We start from the raw sequence: 19,239 nt of genomic DNA, 5'->3' as shown, positions 1-19,239 counted from the left end.
TTCGCTGGTCATGCACTCCTTAAAATGCAATCAGACTAAGTCTTCGACACCGGACTAGTTCCTTACTCCTTTGTGTCCTATTGGTTATTCCGTACTCCTTATATTCTTCTTTGTTCCCTTTTGCCTCGTGTTCCGTTATTTTTCCAAGACTGGCCAGGGGCATACGATTCCTCTGACCGACTGACTACTAAGGTCCATGAAGCCCTGGAGCCATTGTGACTTCTGCTAATAGCCCTTCTATTGGTTTTGATTGTTGTAATAAATATATTCGAAATAATCTAATTATATAGGCTGAGTTATGCAAATACAAAAATCTATGAAGGTAAAAGCTAAGAGTATACATATGTATGAAATTGAATTAAAGAAGTGAACATGTCCACCTCTGATCCATTGAAAGTCATTCCCAAAGCCTCTCGACTGGTATGGAGTTGTGCCAACACTGAAAGGAAGGGTTGCCGATAAATCAGAAACAGCGAGCAATATCGCAGGAATATATCAAGCGGGGCATATTCGAACGACATCTAGATTCGAAATTGCATACATTTGCCTCAAGATCCCAGGCTCCCTCGGGGCCGCGCTCGCAGGGTAACAGGGTTCCCCACCCAATAGATCTTCGTAAAATACTTGGAACGTTTTATCTTGACTTCTAAAATCTTGACTTCTAAAATCTTGACTTCCCACTCCCTTGCTGTGCCTTTCAAAACCATTGCCGAAGTCACAATAAAGTTCCCTAGAGGCGACATAAACGGTAACCATGCATCAAAACACAGAGCTCACACCTAGTGCATCGGCCAAAGATGCCGAGATTGAGTCGCCAATCCCATCTGACCTTACTCCCATTGCTATAGCAGCTCGAGGGAAAGAGATCACTGGCCTGAGAATCTTTCAAAGAACGGCAGATGATATCACGGGGACTAGGGCAGAGGAGCTCCTTTTAGCAATGAACACTGACCAGCCAACCGGAGGCGTGGACATGACATATGGAAGCGGGGACGCTCAGCATCTCCGCTATTGGAAACCCAACCTCCCCAATGCTCCGATCGTCCTCTTTGTCCACGGGGGCAGTTGGCGATCAGGGACCTATTTGGACTCGATTGGATCGGCCAAAGTTACTCATTTGACTGGCCAAGGCTATGCCTTCGCCACTGTCAACTACACACTCATCCCATCTGTGACGGTGGAAGAGCAGGTGCAGGAGGTGGCCGACTCGTTGGCTTACCTGGTCAGAAATGCGGCAACACTAGACTTTGACTCCCAACGAATCATTTTGATGGGACACAGTTCTGGTGCACACGTTGTCACACTACTGGGGACTGACGAAAGATACTTCGAGAAGGCAGGAGTTGGTATCCATATCGTGCGGGCGGTTATCTCTCTCGACGGCTCAAATTACAACGCATTGGCGGAGATCACTGATAGTCCGGGGCCGGTAGCGGGGAGCACAATCAGAGGGCTCGGCACTGATCCGAAACGGCTGAAAGATATGTCACCTACTTACCATGCCCGCGCGCCGAACGCAGGCGCTTTTCTGCTCCTTCAAGTCCACAGGCAAGGCGACATCCGCCAGGCTGTCGAGCTATCCGTGGCACTAGAAGCTGCAGGTACTGATGTTGCTTTCCACGTGTTCGAGGGCGAAAGTTTCGAGGGCCACATGCAAATGCTACTACGGCTTGGCGATCCCAGCTATCCTGCAACATTGGTTATGGATAACTGGCTCAAAGTGCATGTTCCAGTAACCCTCCCAAGTGCCTGATCACCTTCATCCCTCCAAAAGTGCCTCTAGAGAGATCTCCCGAGGTTGAATCTCTCATCTGGTTGGGCACAGTGAGGCTCGGATTGATAACAGAGGGTTGGGTTGGCAGTCCGGGGGCCGTCGGTCACCGGGATTGCAGTCCTAAGCCTGGATTAATATGTTTTTCTTCAGTCTGTATATATATCATGATCCCCGTCGCTTAGAATCGGAATACAGCTTGAATATTATTTTAATAACAGTGGACTCTCTAATATAACCCTTGAAGGTGTTATATGAGTTGCCTACGAGGGGTAAATAGCCAGACGAAACCCCCGCAGCTGATAACGTTGATAAGCTCCCACTTCTGTCATTACCAACATTTGAAGGTTAACAGCATTCACCATGGGAAAGAAAATTATTATTGACACTGATCCTGTATGGTCCTTCAAATTCCATTGATATATCTTCGGTATTGACCATAGCACAGGGCATTGACGATGTCCTCGCTCTTTTGCTGGCTCTGTCCGCCACCCCAGAGGAGGTAGAGGTTCTCCTCATCTCATTGACATTCGGTAACATCGAGGTGGAGAAGTAAGAGATCCTTTTATCTGGAAAATTACGTTGTCTGACCACATATCTAGCTGTCTCCGCAATGCAGTGTCAATGTTCCACATCCTCGAGCGGGAGATGCAGTGGCGTCGTGAGAACGGCCGGCCTGAGGGCTTTGGGAGCTTGAAAGCTTCCCGTCCTATATTAGCTGTCGGTGCAGAGGACCCCCTTGAAGACCAGAAAATGCTTGCCGATTACTTCCGTATGTATTTCTCTACCATACTATAGATGCCGTTGACTGATATACCCGCAGATGGAATCGACGGACTTGGTGGTATTCACGCAACGGTATGTGAAGCCCCATATGAAATCAGGCTTTTGCTCCAGCCTAGAAACAAGTAATACATACTGAACTCTAAATAGCACCCACATCTTACCGCTAATAAGGCATGGGTGCACCTCTTCGCTAAAGAGATGGAGGGTGAGGGAATCAAGCCTGTTGAAGATTGCTCAGGTTCCGACGGCCACGCATTCACTCCATCCAAGCTTCCGGCATATAAGGAGATTCTCCGCGCGCTTCGTGATAATGAGCCAGATTCAGTGACTCTGGTAGCAGTGGGCCCGCTCACTAATCTGGCATTGGCTGCAGCAGAAGACCCAGAGACATTCCTCCGCGTAAAAGAGGTGGTCGTCATGGGTGGTGCTATCAACGAGCCAGGAAATGTGAGCCAAGCCTTTTCCATAACAAATATCGAAATATCGAGACAGATTGACTGATTTTGTTAATAGGTGACACCAATGGGCGAGTTCAACGCCTACGCAGACGCAGTGGCAGCCGCGCGTATTTTCGCACTCACTTCGCCCAACCCGCAAACAACAGTCCCACCCACAAAGAGCGACAAACTCCCACCGTACCCTAAAAATCTCAGCCGGCAGTTGACTCTGCGTCTTTTCCCGCTGGATATCACTCTCCGCCACAATCTATCACGCGGGCAGTTCCGGGAGGCCATCACACCTCTTCTGGCTGCTGGCTCCCCGCTCGCAGAGTGGGTGGATGCCTTTATGGGGCACACCTTCAGGACCTTGGAGCGCCTGCACCCTGGACATGTTGGTGATGATGCCATGCTGAGTCTGCACGACCCTGTGTGCGTCTGGTATGCTTTGACATCAGATGACCCAAAGTGGGTTTACTCGGCGAACTCGCCCGAGGATATCCGAATCGACACCCTGGGCCAATGGACTCGGGGTATGTGCGTTGTCGACCGCCGCAACCGTCACCGCATTGAAGGTGAGGAGGAGAGCTCTAATGACCATGGTCTCTGGCTGAGCGGCCGTGCTGGAAATCGCATTTGGCGGATGGATGGGTCGCCTGGGGAGGAGAACTTTGGCAATGTCATCATTGAGAGACTATTCAAGTGATATCCGTCAGATAAAGGGGAACACATTTGGTGGGTATAGACGCATATAGCTGTTGATTTCTATAGATATTGAAATATGCTTTCTCTTTTAGACCGAGAATATTCCCCAGGCAATCTCGAACCTTATTTGCCATAGCCGACCTATATATGGGTACGTAAATGCTTGCGGGTTATGGGTTAATGAAGTAGATAGCGACTTGGTGAAAGATCTGGGTGTACTTTAGAAATTTTGGAGCCGACATCCCAGTGCATGGGCTAGTTAATGTCATTCGCATACCTATGTACCCAGGTACATATATATGTAGGATTCAGCGGGTGTGTCGTCTCACGTTCTTTCCATATGAGTGTGTTATGAGGTAATTAGAATTATCTTTCCAAGGAGTGACGTCCCCACCTGCGAGTAGTGCAATCCACCACCAGATTCAGAACAGCCAAATGGCTAGAACACCAGATGATTCGACCTTGGTTAACACATGAAGTCAATTATCAAATTGTGAGGTGAGGTGGGGTTCTCCAGAGCGCACAGGAATATGGAATGTTCATAACTTTGGGATCGACCGTGGCACTTACTGTTATATTCCTATCAAACTCGGCAATATGCATCGATGCACAATCCAGGAGGCTTTCCCCAGGCAGCTCAGGGGTTGACAGCCAACCCCCAGATCATTGAAACCGCCAAGCCGTTTCATTATAAGACGGGTCGGGCTAGTGATGATACTTTATAGCAACTGATTTTACCTTGAATCTCAGCATCAAATCAATTCCCAGGGACCATCCGCCTTCCTGAATTTGTTCTTATTCTTCATATAATTCTCCGCACTTTACAACATGCAGCTTACAACCCTATTCACTGTCTGCATGGCTAACCTGACCAGCACCGCCGCTGCAATGCCTCGTCTCTCCGGGGCGTACCACGGTGCCCGCATCTTTATCCGTGTCCCTGCCAATGCATAATGCTACTACAACGGGTACACGGGGCAAACCTCCCCTTTGGACGGGATCATCTCACATGAATCGCAATGCCAACCGCTGTCATGAGCTATGCTCGTTGCAGTCTCAGACTTGCTCGGTTGCTGTACTGGACGATGATAAGTTTTGGTGAGTTTCCTGTCTTGTCTTTGGACATTGTTTTTCTTTCTTTCTTTTCTTTCTTCGTGAATTGGGTTAACATACTGTTTCTAGCTGGTCAATTCACTTGCAATGTACGGAAAAGTGCCACCCCGAGAATTTCTACAAGTAAATAGAATTGGATACGGAAATTATTTGGGCAAAAGAGATCGTTAAGTGTTATGGACCATGTGATATGAATGAAGGATTGTTTTTTTTTTATACATAAAAGTGAATTGTGGGTCTTCATTGCATTTTCTCTTGTCTTTAAAATTATTTAGCCATAAGCGTCACCAAATTTACTCGTATATGCAGGCCAAAACACTAAAAATAAAATGTCGGGGTTATGCCTCTAAACGTTGAAACATTCGAATCCGAGCTCAATGTGGTTCCACAATTTGACGACGACAAAGCGCGGCGTCCCCAGAGAGGAAGCACGTGCCATATGTGGATGAGTCGAGAGGAAGCGGGTACCCGAGGAGTGCACGGAGTAGGGAGTAGGAGATGAATGCTCTAAAGGAAGACTCTCAAGTTGTAACCGTGGCTTGAAATAAATATAGGACTTTCGTAGCCAATAGGAAAGATATAAAGGTGTACTGTCGCAAAAAAAGGCACATGCTCTCGAAGCATAAATGTGCCCAGGTGAGTCCGTGTAATTATCGAGAGCAAGACTGTCCTCCAATTGATGCACGTGCTGGGCTACCTCAATTGATGTAATGGGTACCAAGTACAATGGGATAAGCCCATTATCTCACTGTAAATTAAGTACTTAGTACCTACAGATAAGCTCTCCACGCCCCACTTGATACTCCAGCAAATGCCCGTTGTTCCCTGAGGCACGAGCCTCCGCTTTGACCAATCAGCGTCGTCTATTGTAGCTCGTGGGCACAACGTTTGGAAGCACGCGACACTATCTATAACCTGGGAAGCCCTGGACGACGTTCACGGTTATATAGTCTGCAACCCCTTGCTGTACAACTCTACTATTCGCAACTTCCCCCTCTCCTTTTTTAACAATGTCACGCCTTCCAACCCCAGCAATGTCGGGTGGCTTCACCATCAAAGACAAACCCGACGGGGATGCCTTCACATTACCTCCCGCCGCATTGAGCACTGGCAGTCGGAGGTCTTCCCGATCAGACCCTTCCTACATCCCAGCATCCCCGACATCCCCAGAACTCTCTGGCCGCCGTACAAGTCAAACCGCGCGGTCGGGTACATCTATCAAACGCCCACTCGAGGACTTTGATTTGCCTCCGCCACCAACTAGAACTCGCAAGATCATCCAGATGAAACCAAAGTCACCTTCCAAAAACCCCAAGACAAGGGAAAATGGCAAGGGTTCACAGAGTTCAGAAGACGCAATGCCAAACCCCACATCGAACTCTAAAAGAAAACAGCCAAGTGCCACTAGTGCCGCAGGACGCAAGATCGCCCGCAAAACCGCACACAGTCTAATTGAGCGTCGACGACGGTCCAAGATGAACGAGGAGTTCGGAACGTTGAAGGATATGATCCCGGCATGCACCGGGCAGGAAATGCATAAGCTGGCCATTCTTCAGGTACACCAGTCACATCTCTTTTGGGAATCTACAATATACTAACTATCCTGACAAGGCCAGCATTGACTATGTCAATTACCTAGAGAAATGCATCCGTGACATGAAGACTGGAGGAATGCAAACCCCTGCTGCACCACCCTCACCAACATCTCCCGAGTTCATCCCAGAGGCAGGTGAGCCCATGCAAATGGAAAGGGAATGTTATTCTACTTATTCGTATTCCACCTCTGCATCACCGGAGCTCTACGCTGCTCCCACAGAATTTCCTGATACATCCCCGTCTTTCTCTCCACGCACCCAAGTTCCCTCAGCCCATATCCCACAGGATGCTTCATCTATCCTTCCTAGTCCGGCACTGGGCCCAATCTGGGCATCCAGCGAAAAGATGGCTGAGTTCCAGGGAGTTGATCACGAGGCTTCAGCTGCCTTGCTCATGTTGACTCAGGATCGGAGAGGGACTGCTGATTCGATCAGTGAGAACTTTCCTGGAAGCACGACACTGGCACAGTCTGTGGAAGATACCTCAGCTGTGCCTTCTGAGATTCAAAGGAGGAAGGGCATGAGTGTCCGCGACCTTCTTATTTCATGATCTCACCACTTGGTTTTTTTCTTTTTTTTTTTTTTCTTTTTCCTTTGGGACATTGGTGTCTAATGCTTCTGGAAATGGCGCAGAGGCTATTTTATTAGCGTTATCTATACTTAGCATCGTTTTCAGGATTGTACTCGGTGGACCAATGTTTACACGTATTGATGCGTGTGTTTTGTTACTTGCCCAACCTATGAAGGCGAGATACTTCAACTCAAGATGACATGTGAACAGAAAGTGGATAAGATTGATCATAAGGATCTGGGGGCTATTTTGTTCACAACATAAATTATTTAATTATTTGATTAAGACAGGAGTTCTGATGGATAATTTCCAGATGAATAATTCCCAATTGCCAATTACGGTTTCGCCCCCACAAATATCGGGCCATCGGCAATTCGCGAATGACCGAACACCGAACTTCCGTCATTTAGAGTCCGATAGTTCGTGACTCGATCGCTAACATATTGCAGAAGCTGAGGATCCAAAGAAATTCTCCTCAATCTTGTTACCAAAAGCTCTTTCAATTTGCGCTGGCTTCCCTGTAGCTGTGCCAAGATAGGACCATGAATCACCAACGCCGGTATAATGTAGAGCGCTCATGCCTACGCTGCCACGAGCACAAGATCAAGTGCGACAAGGGCACACCATGCAGCAAATGCATGCGACAGAAGGTGGCCTGCCAGTATCCAGGTCCGAGCCGAATCAAGCGCCAACCTCCGAAGAAGAGCACAGCCGATGTTGCGGCACGGTTAGAGCAGCTTGAACAGTTCATCACGACGATGGTCAACGAACGAACGACTAGCTTGAACAGTCAAAACCACGGCCCAGGCACAACATCATCGATGCCGAATGGCCGATCCGACTACAAGCCACCATCAAACCACCCAGCTACAGCGGACCGTCACGCCTATCTTGGGTTCCTTGACAAAGACGGCCGGTATATCAATGAGCCTTTCCTCTCGCGGGTACTGGAGAAAGAACAGGAACTAAAGTCCGCAATTGGATCACCGATTGATGCAACTAGTCCGCGCCGACTACCGGCATTGAGGGCAGATGGCCTCTTCAAAAACCCGCTCTCGGCTCAGATTGACGCCCAGGAGCTGTTTCCAAGTCGCTGGGAGGGGGTTTTTCTCTGGCAGACGTTTCTCAGCCGTGTGGAGCCCATGGTAAAGGTCATTCACGTTCCAACTGCGCAATCGCACATCTTTGCTACCATTAACCGACCCGAGAGTGTGCGTGCTGATCTACGTGCTTTGGTCTTTGCTATTTGTTTTGCCGCTACAACAACGTTGCTTTCGGATGATACTCAGAATGAAGATCGGCATGCCGACCTGCGCCGATATCAACAGGGGATGGAATTGTCTTTGTATCAGTCCGAGTTTTTGGATGCTCCAACTCTTATTTCGCTGCAAGCGATGGTAATATATCAGGTGAGAGAGTGTTTCGTTAACTGTCCTTAGCCCTTCCTTTGCTTTGTATCACTAACATATATTTGGTTTCTAGACATGCTTTCGATTTAGCAATCCCGGCCGGTCTGGCTGGACTTTACACGGCGTAACTATTCGAGCCGCACAGTCAATTGGCTTCCAACGAGATGGAAAAAACTTCAAACTTCCACAATTGGAATGCGAGCTACGCCGACGAACATGGGGGCATATCCAATCGGCCGATAGTCGAGTAGCAGAAGACCATGGGCTTAGCGTCCCGGAAAGCGACTACGGCGACACCGAACTCCCGCTGAATATCGATGACCAAAGCTTATCAGAGACGAACACCGCCCCAGCCGTATCGCAGAACCGATGGACCGAGATGACATTCTCTCTAATCGTAATCGAAATAAACCGGGGGAGGCCTGCTCTACTTCGAAGCATAGTGGGGGCAGCCGATCCAGAGCGACTCATTGCCGAGTTTAAAGGCTCGATAGAGGATAAATACCTGCGACACTGCGACCCAGACATCCCGGTCCAGCGCTTTGGCTTCCTGCTCGGAAAACTACTTCTCATAAAGACCGAAGTGTGCGTTCGACAGAAACAGCTACAGTCACAGGGATCAGCGGCCTGCTCGTTAAACCATCATATTGTCCAAGAGATGCTAGCGAAAGCTTGCGATGGCGTGGAGATTGGCCTCGAGATGCACAACAACGAATTACTCCGCGGCTTCCGTTGGCTGATGATGACTTTCACCCAATACCACCTCATCACCTACATTCTCTGGGTTCTGTGTGTTTATCCCACCGGTCCACATGTCGACCGAGTTTGGCGCGCTATCGATATGCTGTTCGATCTGACTGATGACCCCTCTTGGCCAGATCCCGGGCCCAAGTGGCCGATGATTGTGCAGTTGCGGGATAAGGCGCGGTGCATTCGCCAGGCACATGATTCTGCTGAACGGACTCAGCAAATTGTTGACGATAATTGTCCTCTTCGTGTTGATGGGACTGGGACTGGGGATTGTCGGCCTGAGGTAGGCTTCGATATCGATAATTGCGATCCGAACTTTGCCGATTTTTCAGATTGGAATTTCCTGGCTCATAGTCTTTCTCTCTTGAATTGACGAGCCTTTTTGCTAAGGCGCTTGCTTTTGTATAATTAGTTAACTAGTTACGGGTTCAGTTTCTTTCGTACTGCTGCAAAGCGGTATCTCAAAAACATATGATTGCCACTTTGGCATCATGTTTACCGCTCTCTCCACCGCTCCATCGCTTAATTATGTCTGTTCTATAGCCCCAGCACGCGACGCGACGTATCGTAGACCGCAAACACATAAACATGCTGAACATACAACCTCACCCTCATTTCCCCTGCATTACTTGCACATCATTCAAGCAACCGCCAACATGCCTGTACCTGACGAGGAATTAGATAACCTGCCACTCCTACTGGAAGCAATTAAAAACCAATCTATCCACCGCTTGGAGGGTATCCTGCAGGACATTGTCAAGCACAGCCCAGAAGGCCGCAAAATCGCTTCGAAGTGGCTACTGGTAGTGAAAAATGATGTGAAAGCTGGGCCAGTTGCCCCGGTTTCTCCCATTGCTCCCGTTACTTTTGCCCTGCCTGTCAAGGAAGAGTCCATGACCAGTGTCCCGATGACATCCCGTTTCGAAAACTGCATCTACTGTCTGGAGGAATTCGAGGTCACTGAAAATTCGGAGACAAGCTGCAAATACCATCTTGGTACGTATATTCCCAAAGCACCTTTGTCAATACACGACACAGATGGAAATGTAACTAATCTATGAAAAGAGCCTGACGTGGTCGACGAGGAGTATTTCAAGGCTGAGATTGCCGCTGGATATGATGTCGACAGTGATGAATATCGCCTGGCTTGGCCAGAGGGGTTTTTCTATCCTTGCTGTGGAATGGGTTTGACCGGGAGCATGTGTCAGGTTGGTTGGCATAAGGCTGCAGACCCGGATGACCGTCCCCGCAAGGAAACCCGTCGGAGCGAGTTCTAACGAAATTAAGTGAGTTTGATTCTGGAGTTTGGGGTAGGATCTAGGATGTGTCATTTTCTCTGAGGTTTGATGCTAGCGCCGATGGTGATGCTTTATTTTCCCAGGTAGACTGCGATCTCTGGAAAGTATTCCGTTTTTTTTTTTCATGTCGGATCTGTATGTATGAATTTCTTTCTAACCCAGCCGGCGGGCTAATCCATTTTATCCTATTATGGGAAATATTCACAATTAAACAAACTCAGCCCTGATTACTGCAATGGGCAGTCCGGTCGATACTCCCCCGAAGCCTCCTCATCCTCACCTAGGCCATCTCGCCTCCGCTGCTCCTGCCGCTGATTCTCGTCGTCCACTAACTGCCGCAGCCGGCCTGCATCCGGCTCTTCACCTGGTTGAAGACGGAGCAGCTCATCAACCATGGCCGCCCGCCGCGGGTGACCCCGATGGCGTAAGTACCGCTGAAACTCGGCGAGCATAAATGTGCGGAGGGGGTCGTTGACGGGAGCCTCTTCGATGGGTGGTGTCGATGAGGGCACAGAAGCGTTGCTGACGGGATCCTGTTCTGCGGCTGTTGTATATGAGGGAACAGGAGAGGTTACTGGCGCGGCTGTAGATACAGCTACCGTCGGGGGCATTGTTGTAGATGTAGTTTGGGCTTGGGGTGGTGGCACATCCCTCGCTGATGAAACTGATGACACAGCCGTAGATGTAGCTGCAGTAGGGGACGTCATTGCAGATATAGCTTGGGCTGGGGGTGGTTGCGTCGTTACTGGAATTCCCTGGTTGAGCTTCACATGGTCTATGACCGCTCGAAGGAGATTCCAGCGCATCTCGCTGTGTTTCCGCCAGATAAATCTCTGCCATGGGATTGTTGGGCCCACATATACCATGTTTGGGTGCTCGCTTGCTAATGGCCAGTGGTCTTCGAGGTCTGATGTCTGCGCTGTGAGTAGGGAGTAGAGATCACTCCACACAAGACTGCCGAGAATTCGCATCTGTCCGCTGTAGCCTGGAGACTCATCTGGTCGTGAGCTGCCCTCCTTTGGGTCGAAGTCTGGGTCAACGGCGAGAAGGAAGCCGGTGAAGTCACCGGCAATGAGCCGGGAGGCCGCGGGACTGTAGGAATTGGTGGTGTATGAGGCAAAGGACGCAGAATCGACGACGAGGAAAGCGCCATCTTCTAGCTTCGACCAGTCGTCGCTTCCCTCTATTGTGTTTTTGAAGTGTCTGATTGGATTGTTAGCTTCGAAATGCAAGAGCGAAGGGGGTACACTCACTGCTTAGATGCATCGACGTCGCCCTCGGGAATACCCAATTCCTTCCCATCTAGCCAGTGGAGCTTTAAATGCTCCTTGATAGCAATACTTCCTGTTTGACCTTTGCCCCAATCCGAAACATGAGCTTCCACTTTGCGAACGAATTCTGTCCATTCCGACTCCGTCTGCCCATAAGTCAACCGATACACAACCAACCCGTACTTTTCGTCCTTTCCCTCCTTCTTTCCAGATTCCATATTGGACGCACAAGCAGCGATCCAAGGCTCGCGAGGAATAGGTTCAAGAGGTGCACCACGCACCTCTTTCCTCAATTTATTCTGACCTTGAATCTGGCTCCAGGATGTCCCATGGTACGACTCTCCGGACGTAGGAGTTGAACCTATCCACGCAGGTGCATTAAGAGAGATAGCTTCTCGAGTAAGCAGCCTCAAACGCTCATGGTATGCTTTACTTCTCGTTAACAGATTCGCCGCATGAAGAGCTGCCGGGCCGGGCCGCGGGGCATCCGCCCAGTACCCTTTGTAACCGTTCATGGGGATCATGATGGTAAAATCAGCATTGGCGGCGATTTCCGTCAGCATGTGCAGGGAATCAGTAATTTTCCACTGCACAGCATCAGGCTGGGCTAACGGGCCGCCATCTCCTCCCGGTGGCCGATACCCCAAAAGAGCTCGCAGCAATGGAGTTCGTAGTGTATTGACATGCACAGTAACCCACCTATGGGCGCGCTCGGCCATCATCTCGAAATGCGCAGTCATGTACCTTGTCCAGAGACCTGCGACACTAACGGGCTTTTTATCTTGCTCTGCTCTGCGCTTGTTGAGAACAGCGTCGAGCTCCGTCCAATGATCGTAGATGTAATTGAACGTGTCGCGAAGATATAATCGCACGGTTGGTTCATTCAAGTACTGGAACACGGCGATCACGGCCGATAGATGCTGACAGGCAAAATCAAAATGCTCGGGCTGGTCGAGACCTTTTTCCTGCCACACCTGATCGCTTAGAGGGATGATGCCCTCCCATAGACGAGACTTGAGGGATTGGATGTTCTTTCCGACCATGCAGAGACGGGTAGAATCTCGCTCAGAGCCAATGCGGGCCATGACACTGGTCATGATGGGCTCGCCATTGGAGTCCGGGGGAAAGTTTTGGTCATGTTGGATAAAGGTTGCTTCCTCTGTGGACAAGCGCTCGATATTGGGCTGATTACCATTGGGCAGGGGTTTACCGAACGCAAACTCAAGAAAATGTGCGATGGTTTGAGGCTCAAGAATGCGATCGACTTGATCGGCGTTGTCCGGTTAGTACTATTATAGACACTGAAATGTTGGGGATTTGAGGGGTTCGCGAACCAACTGGCAGGTTCTGTGCTTTGCAATGAGCGATAGTGACCGAAGTGCCTTCAGCTTCAAGATGTGAGTACATTGTGAGTGGTGAGGAATAAACAAAAAAAAAAAAAAAAAAGTCAAGATCAAGAAAACCACGACGCGATCCCGGACCTTTCGAAAGTGGAGAGAGGTGATTTTAAAGTCGCGAGGCAACTATGCGTTCCGGTTGGTGAAGTTTCAATTTAGTGCGGGTTATTGGATCTAAATCTCAATGGGGTTTGGCTTTAGTTTTTTTATTCTAGTCTTCTTTAGTTAGTTAATTCTTTAGTATTATTTAACGTTGGCCCCCTAAATGTTGCCTGATATCTCTTACATATTAAAAGGGGAACTAACAACCAGGAATATACGGAACAGAGAATTTATATAGACTATAAATCGTGGTCTTCATTATAAACTAGGTATCAAGTCATTATTTCGTACCAAATTATTTCCTGGCCAATAAACCAGAATCCCGAAATTCACAGCAAAAACGCAAAAAAGAAAAGCAAAGACAAGAAATGCTTTTATACCCGCTCAGGTGTACTCGACCCACTAGCCCTGAGTTTCTCCTCCAATATCAACCTCTGACAGAAGGGACTTCTCTCCCGAATCCAAGGACCCCAGCGCATCAAAGCAAAAGGAATCGGAATGCAAGCCAGACTAATAAAGCCAAGGAGGGAAGTAGCCCACGAAACCCCGAAAGATTTATAGAGCGGCTCCGCAGCCAGCGGGAAAAGTGCTCCAGCAATACTCCGCACAATAACGGAAGCTGCTAGGGCGCTAGCAGAGTAGATTTTGTATGCGTCGGTTACGTACGTAAGAAGCGAAATAAAGATAGTCTGGAATCCGAACCCAAAGATAAACCCTGACATCACAGGCGCTGCCCAATGCGTAGTGGGCTTTGCTGTCCAGGCGAGCCAGAACATGCTTATTGTTAGACATGGCCCAGCGATGCAGGACATGGGGAGTCGGTGGTACTCTGGGCTGGAGGTCCAGACTTTGTTAAGCTTCTTGGCTTTTTCGTAGATCATGTCGTAGTAGAGAGCGACGAAGCCGGAAGATGCGGCGCCAACGCCAACTGTGATGGATTAGTCGTGTCCGGGGGATATAGATGAGCAGAGATGGGACGTACTCGGGATGTATGTGAGGGAAGTTTGTTCGACGGTGAAATCATAGACACCTGTCGATGTATTGTTAGTATTGTACACGGATCAATGACAGTTTCGAGCATTACCTCCAAAGATGATGGGATAGGCCTGGAAATAAAAGAAGACCAGGCTATATGCGATGGCGATATAGATGGATGTTGAGGTGATGATAGGCTCAAAGAAGAGCATCGTGATGGGACGAGTGATAATCTCCATCGGAGTGAATCTCGAATCTAGGTTGAGCTCCTGACGTGAGAAGTATCGATTGGATCCCGAATCCTTTCTCAATTTGGTAGCTTGCCGCTTCAGGAGTGCCGGGCCAAACGTTTCTATTTTGATTTGAGATTAGTTGATGCCCCGATTTGCCGGGACAAGTGATAATCATACCAGACGTGAAGAACAGAGCCAACCAGGTAATACCCGTCAGAACCAGGTCGATCCTAAAAGTCCATCTCCACCCATATTTGACCGAACACCCAGAGATAATCGGACCTAGAATAGGACCGAAACTGCAAGCCTGGAATACATATCAGTCCTATTCAAACATTCCACCCGTAGAAGTAGGTAATCATAACATACCGACATATACATTGCCATGGCACGACCACGACTTCGCAGATCGAAAAACAGGTCTGCATAAATACCACCGACAACAGTCTGAGGTGCAGCCCCCATAAGGCCACAAATAGTCCGAAAAACGAGAAGTGAGGACCAATTTGGCGCCAGAGCACAACCAAGTGTAGCGAGGACAAAAACAGTGAAAGACCAGATGAGAACGGGTTTCCGACCAATAGTTTCACTCAATGGACTGAATAGCAAGGGTCCAACAACATAGCCAATGAGAAAGACGGCAGTTGGTAAGACCTTTTGCTGGCCTCCGGACTCGTGGAAGTCCTGCATGATAGCGGGGACTGCATTGCTAGGAAGTGCGGATGATATGCCGCTATTGAGGACAATAAATAGCGCAACAACTGCATTGTAGAACTTCTTCTTCTATTTGGTTTCAACATTGTTAGTGAATATTTCTTCACGATACATATAGACGTGCGTACAAATGCCCAGTTTGGAGGGTTTTTTGGTGAGTTCTCTTGAAACTCGACAAGTAGTTCATCTTGAGACAGTTTAACTATTTGGTAATCGCCATTTGGATTTTGATTATTCTCCGTCGAAGCAATGGACCTCTTGTCAGAACCATCATTCTTGCCTAATGTATGTTAGAGCAGACTGTGAAATATCAGTTCAGGTTGACCGCACCTGAAGAAAGAATGGCGGCTATCTGAGCCGTTAAAGATTGTTTCGTTTCTGACGCCATATTGCAACATCAAATGTGGGGTAAACTAGAACAAAATGGAAGAGGATTGGAAGTCTGCTTTTATTCTGATTCTCAAAAGCTCCGGTAGATGAGGACCGAAGCTCTATATAAGCCGTATAGAAATAATCCAGTTCCCCATTGCAACCAGCGGACCCATAGTGAAAACCCTGACAATTCTTTGACTCATTATGCCTAGAACCTGTTGGTCTTGCATAATGCCTCTATCTATTATGTTGGAGTAGGGAACAAGCCAATGGGAAACTGGTATACTTCCATTTTTTTTGCACGGGAACCCGGTCCCGTACCGGCCCCGGGGTTTAGGGCAATCCATTCACGGCGCCGGGCGGGATCCGGACATGATGGCTGCCCGCGACGCACAAATTGATTGCTATAACTCCGTTTTGAGTGGAGATCTAGACCTAGGGGACTAAACACATGTGAATAAAGAAGCATACTGCGTTGCGCGTTGCGGCCCAATCTGTTGTTCGTTGAAACAAGTATGAGGATTGATCTGCGAGGCTAGAGCTTGGGGCTTGCGTGATTTACTCAGTTTGAACAGTGGCATTGGAGTGATCTAATACTTCAATAAAAAGCGTATTGGTTACGTTATTATTACTGTGGCATCGATGGCATCATAGGTAGGAAATCGAAGATATCGTTCTGCCCCTCCTCAAATAGACCAAAAGAATCTGCAATAGAGTTCGATACAGTCCAGTTGGGTGCTTCCATTGTGCCGGATAGCCGAGATACCGGCGCTCTGGCCACTGCAGATGGGTCATTACTTGGCATTGAGACCATATTTGAATCTTTATCGGCCTGGATGGTCGGGTCAGTTCTGTAGCGGAGATCGTCGAGGGGACCCACCCCCGATGGAGGCGGGCTGTTGATCATGGGGTTATTAGATCCCTCGAATGTTGGGCCCTCATTTTGATCGGACATGATGGGTACATCTGTACTATGATTGCTCTGCGGACGTTGGCTGGCAATCAAAGCGCGTGCATAGTTCACGAAGATGGAGACAGTCCGATGGATGTCGGGGTATGGGGGTTGTTTGAGGAAATTGCAGATCTTTTCCGCTCTTTCAAGTAGAAGACTTTGATTGATCAGATTCGGACGCCATCTGGCGATCCGAAGAGCGAATGTTGCTAAGGCTGTATTAGCAAATTGTATGTAGCTGATCGAGGAAATGATCAACCTACTGACAAAAGCGATTGTGAGAGCTGGATACGTTGGCGCCCAAGGTAATTGACAACGATAGGATGGTTCGTTGATCAAAAAGCCTAATTGCTCCATGATGGTCGTCACAAGGGACTGCCACAGGTTCATCACATTCTGGTCGAGCGTCTCGGGGCCTGAATCTGTGTACGATGGTTGTAATTTTTGAATCCTTGCCAGCGAAGCACAGAAAACAAAAATCCTGGCATAGTGAAGCATAAGCTTGAGGCTGCTGCGTTGAAAGGCCCCTATGTGGAAACCGTTGTCTTCGAGTTTTGTTCAAGTCAGAATTCATCCAGATTGTGGGTGCCTTAAAGCAAGAAAGAGACGCCTACTTTCATGGATCTCGTCCCACGTCGTCCACCAGTTTTGTAATCTTGTCATAATGGCCGGTAGTTCTGTAGACACAATATCGCCAATATTTGAAGTGTTATCAATAATCACACGAGAATTACCTGCCACGTGTTAGCCATTTGACAGACAAATCACATCTAAAGCTTTGTTCGCTTTACCTCGAAGTTGATGAAGCTCAATGATACACACAGTGCGCATATCACACGGCAGTGATAGTGGATAGTCAAGGAATTTGCGCAGCTTTACCACATCAACCTCGGCAATGCGTGATTTGCGTCCTGTGCCAGATGCAACGTCCAACTCCAATATGAATGTGATTAACCAGGTTCTTGTCTTCCATACTAGTTCACGTTCAGCCATAGAAGCTGAGAGCGAACTCCGAGGTACATTTTCTTGGGACAACAGAGTGTCCAAAGATTTCTCTAATCCAGAATCCAGAGCGGTGCGAAGAATGAGAGCAATAGAGAACCATGTCTTTTCGGAATAAGCAGCTAAGAGAATCATCCCTTGAACTGTTTCTAGTTTGGTGGGCCGCTCGAAGAAGCTGTCTTCGGCCAAACGTTGTGCCTCATCTTGTAGCACACGCTGCATATGTGTGTCTCCGCGCAAATCTGTCACTGCCCGACTAGCCAGATAGATAATCACCGTAAAGCAAAACAAGGATCTTGAACGGACAGAGTCGAATGTGTCTCTGATCGGATCAAAAAGAGGAAGAAAGTTTTTCGATCCGCCCGTAAACCTGTAGCAAAGCAGTTAGATTTGATTACGCAGTTTCCTTTTTGCTGTTAGTACCATACCTCTCATACATGACACGAGCAAGCTCCTCACTAACGATTCCTCTAGCGACGACATCTCCTCTGGGATCGCCCTTAGTTGAGTTTTCCATAAATATCTTGCTCTGTTAGATGTATGCCATTCTGTAACTGGTCTGACTGTGACTTACATCATTGGTGCCTAGCAGATTCACAGACATAGAGTGTACTGCTGATGCAGGCGCGATCATTTCATTAGGGCTGAGCTGCTGAGACTCTGGTCCATTCGCATCAGACGTATAAGACCGCTGGAGGCTGCTTAATCCAGTAGAATCGGGCAAAGAATCAATCGGAGTGTCAAAACCACCATCTTGCACAGTGGCAGGTGAGAAGCCCTGATCTCTTGATGTCGGAGTGTGATATCCGGTCCTAGGATCCAGCGGCGAAGCAGTGTTTTGATTTCTGCGGCATTCATTAGCTGGCTGCTTTCATATGCAAGATCGATATTTCAATTGTCACCTTGCGGGGGTTGTTGTTTTTCTCCGACGATCGCTTCGTCGTCGGCCATTGTCGATCGGATCCAAAATGCAGTCCCGGCCGGCAGAGCGACAGCGGAAGCAAGGGACTTGGCTACGCGCATCACATCGCATCTTTTGTCTTCTGCACCATCGACATGCTTTGAAGAACCGTATCGGGACATTTTCCGCCCGGTAGACGATTTCCGACCCTCTTTCGCTCATGACTGCCCGTTCTTATTCCAATCTAACAACAAAACACCGGCCAATCAAGCCCACTGGTAACAGAAGCAAAGATCTGCCGATGCGTATCGATCGAAGACTGTGGCTTGGTTCTAATACTTGTCAACTGCCTGTTGGGGATATGTTTGCCGGTTGACGGAAAAGCCGGTCACGTGCCCGGTTAGCTCTTCTATTTTAGGAAGGTCAACAACAATGCCTCGTGTGGCGGGTGTAAGACGAAATTATCCAAACTTTTCCAAGAACTGGAGCTCATTAATCTGCATGTCATTTTTAAACAAAAAAATGAAGGTCCCCCCACTCTAAAAAGAGAACGACGGATCTCTGGCGGATCAATCCGACCAAGGGAGGACAGTTACATGGATTACCACCGTCAAGGGTCTGACTTCAGTAGTCCATCATCGACTCTTCAACCTCATTCAGTCAGACTAATAGCAGAGAGACGTAAACCACCACAAAATATACATTATATATTGTGATATAGTGTTGTAGGCAGCCCCTTCGCTCATCCTTGAGAATGGCTTCACTCGACAGGTACCACGTAATCATCCGGCTCATTGAATCTACCCAGCTCACACCCACCGAGCACTCGATTTGGAGAGATTTTCTGGACGAGACTGTTGATCCAGGATATGCTGCTTGCTAGAT

At 48.4% G+C, this 19,239-nt stretch overlaps 9 protein-coding genes across 9 annotated transcripts; 6 read left to right on the top strand and 3 right to left on the bottom strand.

The window, feature by feature from the left end:
* Positions 1–754: 754 nt before the first annotated feature.
* N7537_011232 (alpha/beta hydrolase) lies at positions 755–1,753 on the top strand (the record flags this gene model as incomplete). Its single annotated transcript, XM_056902286.1, has 1 exon — positions 755–1,753. The coding sequence occupies one exon, from the start codon at positions 755–757 to the stop codon at positions 1,751–1,753; it is 999 nt and encodes a 332-aa protein (XP_056747573.1).
* A 381-nt stretch (positions 1,754–2,134) lies between these two features.
* N7537_011231 (putative nucleoside hydrolase) lies at positions 2,135–3,700 on the top strand (the record flags this gene model as incomplete). Its single annotated transcript, XM_056902285.1, has 6 exons — positions 2,135–2,167; positions 2,220–2,323; positions 2,374–2,543; positions 2,595–2,629; positions 2,705–3,004; positions 3,071–3,700. The coding sequence occupies 6 exons, from the start codon at positions 2,135–2,137 to the stop codon at positions 3,698–3,700; spliced, it is 1,272 nt and encodes a 423-aa protein (XP_056747572.1).
* An 827-nt stretch (positions 3,701–4,527) lies between these two features.
* Positions 4,528–4,653, top strand: N7537_011230 (uncharacterized protein; the record flags this gene model as incomplete). The annotated part of the gene is made up of 1 exon (XM_056902284.1): positions 4,528–4,653. One exon carries the CDS (start codon positions 4,528–4,530, stop codon positions 4,651–4,653), a length of 126 nt encoding a protein of 41 aa, XP_056747571.1.
* A 1,169-nt stretch (positions 4,654–5,822) lies between these two features.
* N7537_011229 (uncharacterized protein) lies at positions 5,823–6,957 on the top strand (the record flags this gene model as incomplete). Its single annotated transcript, XM_056902283.1, has 2 exons — positions 5,823–6,368; positions 6,424–6,957. The coding sequence occupies 2 exons, from the start codon at positions 5,823–5,825 to the stop codon at positions 6,955–6,957; spliced, it is 1,080 nt and encodes a 359-aa protein (XP_056747570.1).
* A 563-nt stretch (positions 6,958–7,520) lies between these two features.
* Positions 7,521–9,510, top strand: N7537_011228 (uncharacterized protein; the record flags this gene model as incomplete). Its single annotated transcript, XM_056902282.1, has 2 exons — positions 7,521–8,387; positions 8,461–9,510. The coding sequence occupies 2 exons, from the start codon at positions 7,521–7,523 to the stop codon at positions 9,508–9,510; spliced, it is 1,917 nt and encodes a 638-aa protein (XP_056747569.1).
* A 283-nt stretch (positions 9,511–9,793) lies between these two features.
* Positions 9,794–10,414, top strand: N7537_011227 (uncharacterized protein; the record flags this gene model as incomplete). Its single annotated transcript, XM_056902281.1, has 2 exons — positions 9,794–10,133; positions 10,203–10,414. 2 exons carry the CDS (start codon positions 9,794–9,796, stop codon positions 10,412–10,414), a joined length of 552 nt encoding a protein of 183 aa, XP_056747568.1.
* Positions 10,415–10,662: 248 nt separating this feature from the next.
* Positions 10,663–13,113, bottom strand: N7537_011226 (uncharacterized protein; the record flags this gene model as incomplete). Its single annotated transcript, XM_056902280.1, has 3 exons — positions 10,663–11,638; positions 11,689–12,970; positions 13,041–13,113. 3 exons carry the CDS (start codon positions 13,111–13,113, stop codon positions 10,663–10,665), a joined length of 2,331 nt encoding a protein of 776 aa, XP_056747567.1.
* A 466-nt stretch (positions 13,114–13,579) lies between these two features.
* On the bottom strand, positions 13,580–15,103 carry N7537_011225 (putative MFS multidrug transporter; the record flags this gene model as incomplete). The annotated part of the gene is made up of 5 exons (XM_056902279.1): positions 13,580–14,133; positions 14,188–14,235; positions 14,290–14,532; positions 14,591–14,720; positions 14,783–15,103. 5 exons carry the CDS (start codon positions 15,101–15,103, stop codon positions 13,580–13,582), a joined length of 1,296 nt encoding a protein of 431 aa, XP_056747566.1.
* A 1,024-nt stretch (positions 15,104–16,127) lies between these two features.
* N7537_011224 (fungal specific transcription factor domain-containing protein) lies at positions 16,128–18,536 on the bottom strand (the record flags this gene model as incomplete). The annotated part of the gene is made up of 8 exons (XM_056902278.1): positions 16,128–16,660; positions 16,715–16,873; positions 17,066–17,185; positions 17,243–17,823; positions 17,882–17,982; positions 18,028–18,151; positions 18,214–18,298; positions 18,356–18,536. 8 exons carry the CDS (start codon positions 18,534–18,536, stop codon positions 16,128–16,130), a joined length of 1,884 nt encoding a protein of 627 aa, XP_056747565.1.
* Positions 18,537–19,239: the final 703 nt, after the last annotated feature.

This window comes from Penicillium hordei (assembly GCF_028827395.1).
Source record: "Penicillium hordei strain IBT 12815 chromosome Unknown utg000006l_segment0_segment0, whole genome shotgun sequence".
Lineage (NCBI taxonomy): Eukaryota > Fungi > Ascomycota > Eurotiomycetes > Eurotiales > Aspergillaceae > Penicillium > Penicillium hordei.
Note: the sequence above shows the minus strand (reverse complement) of the source record. Positions and strands in the feature narration are given on the sequence as shown.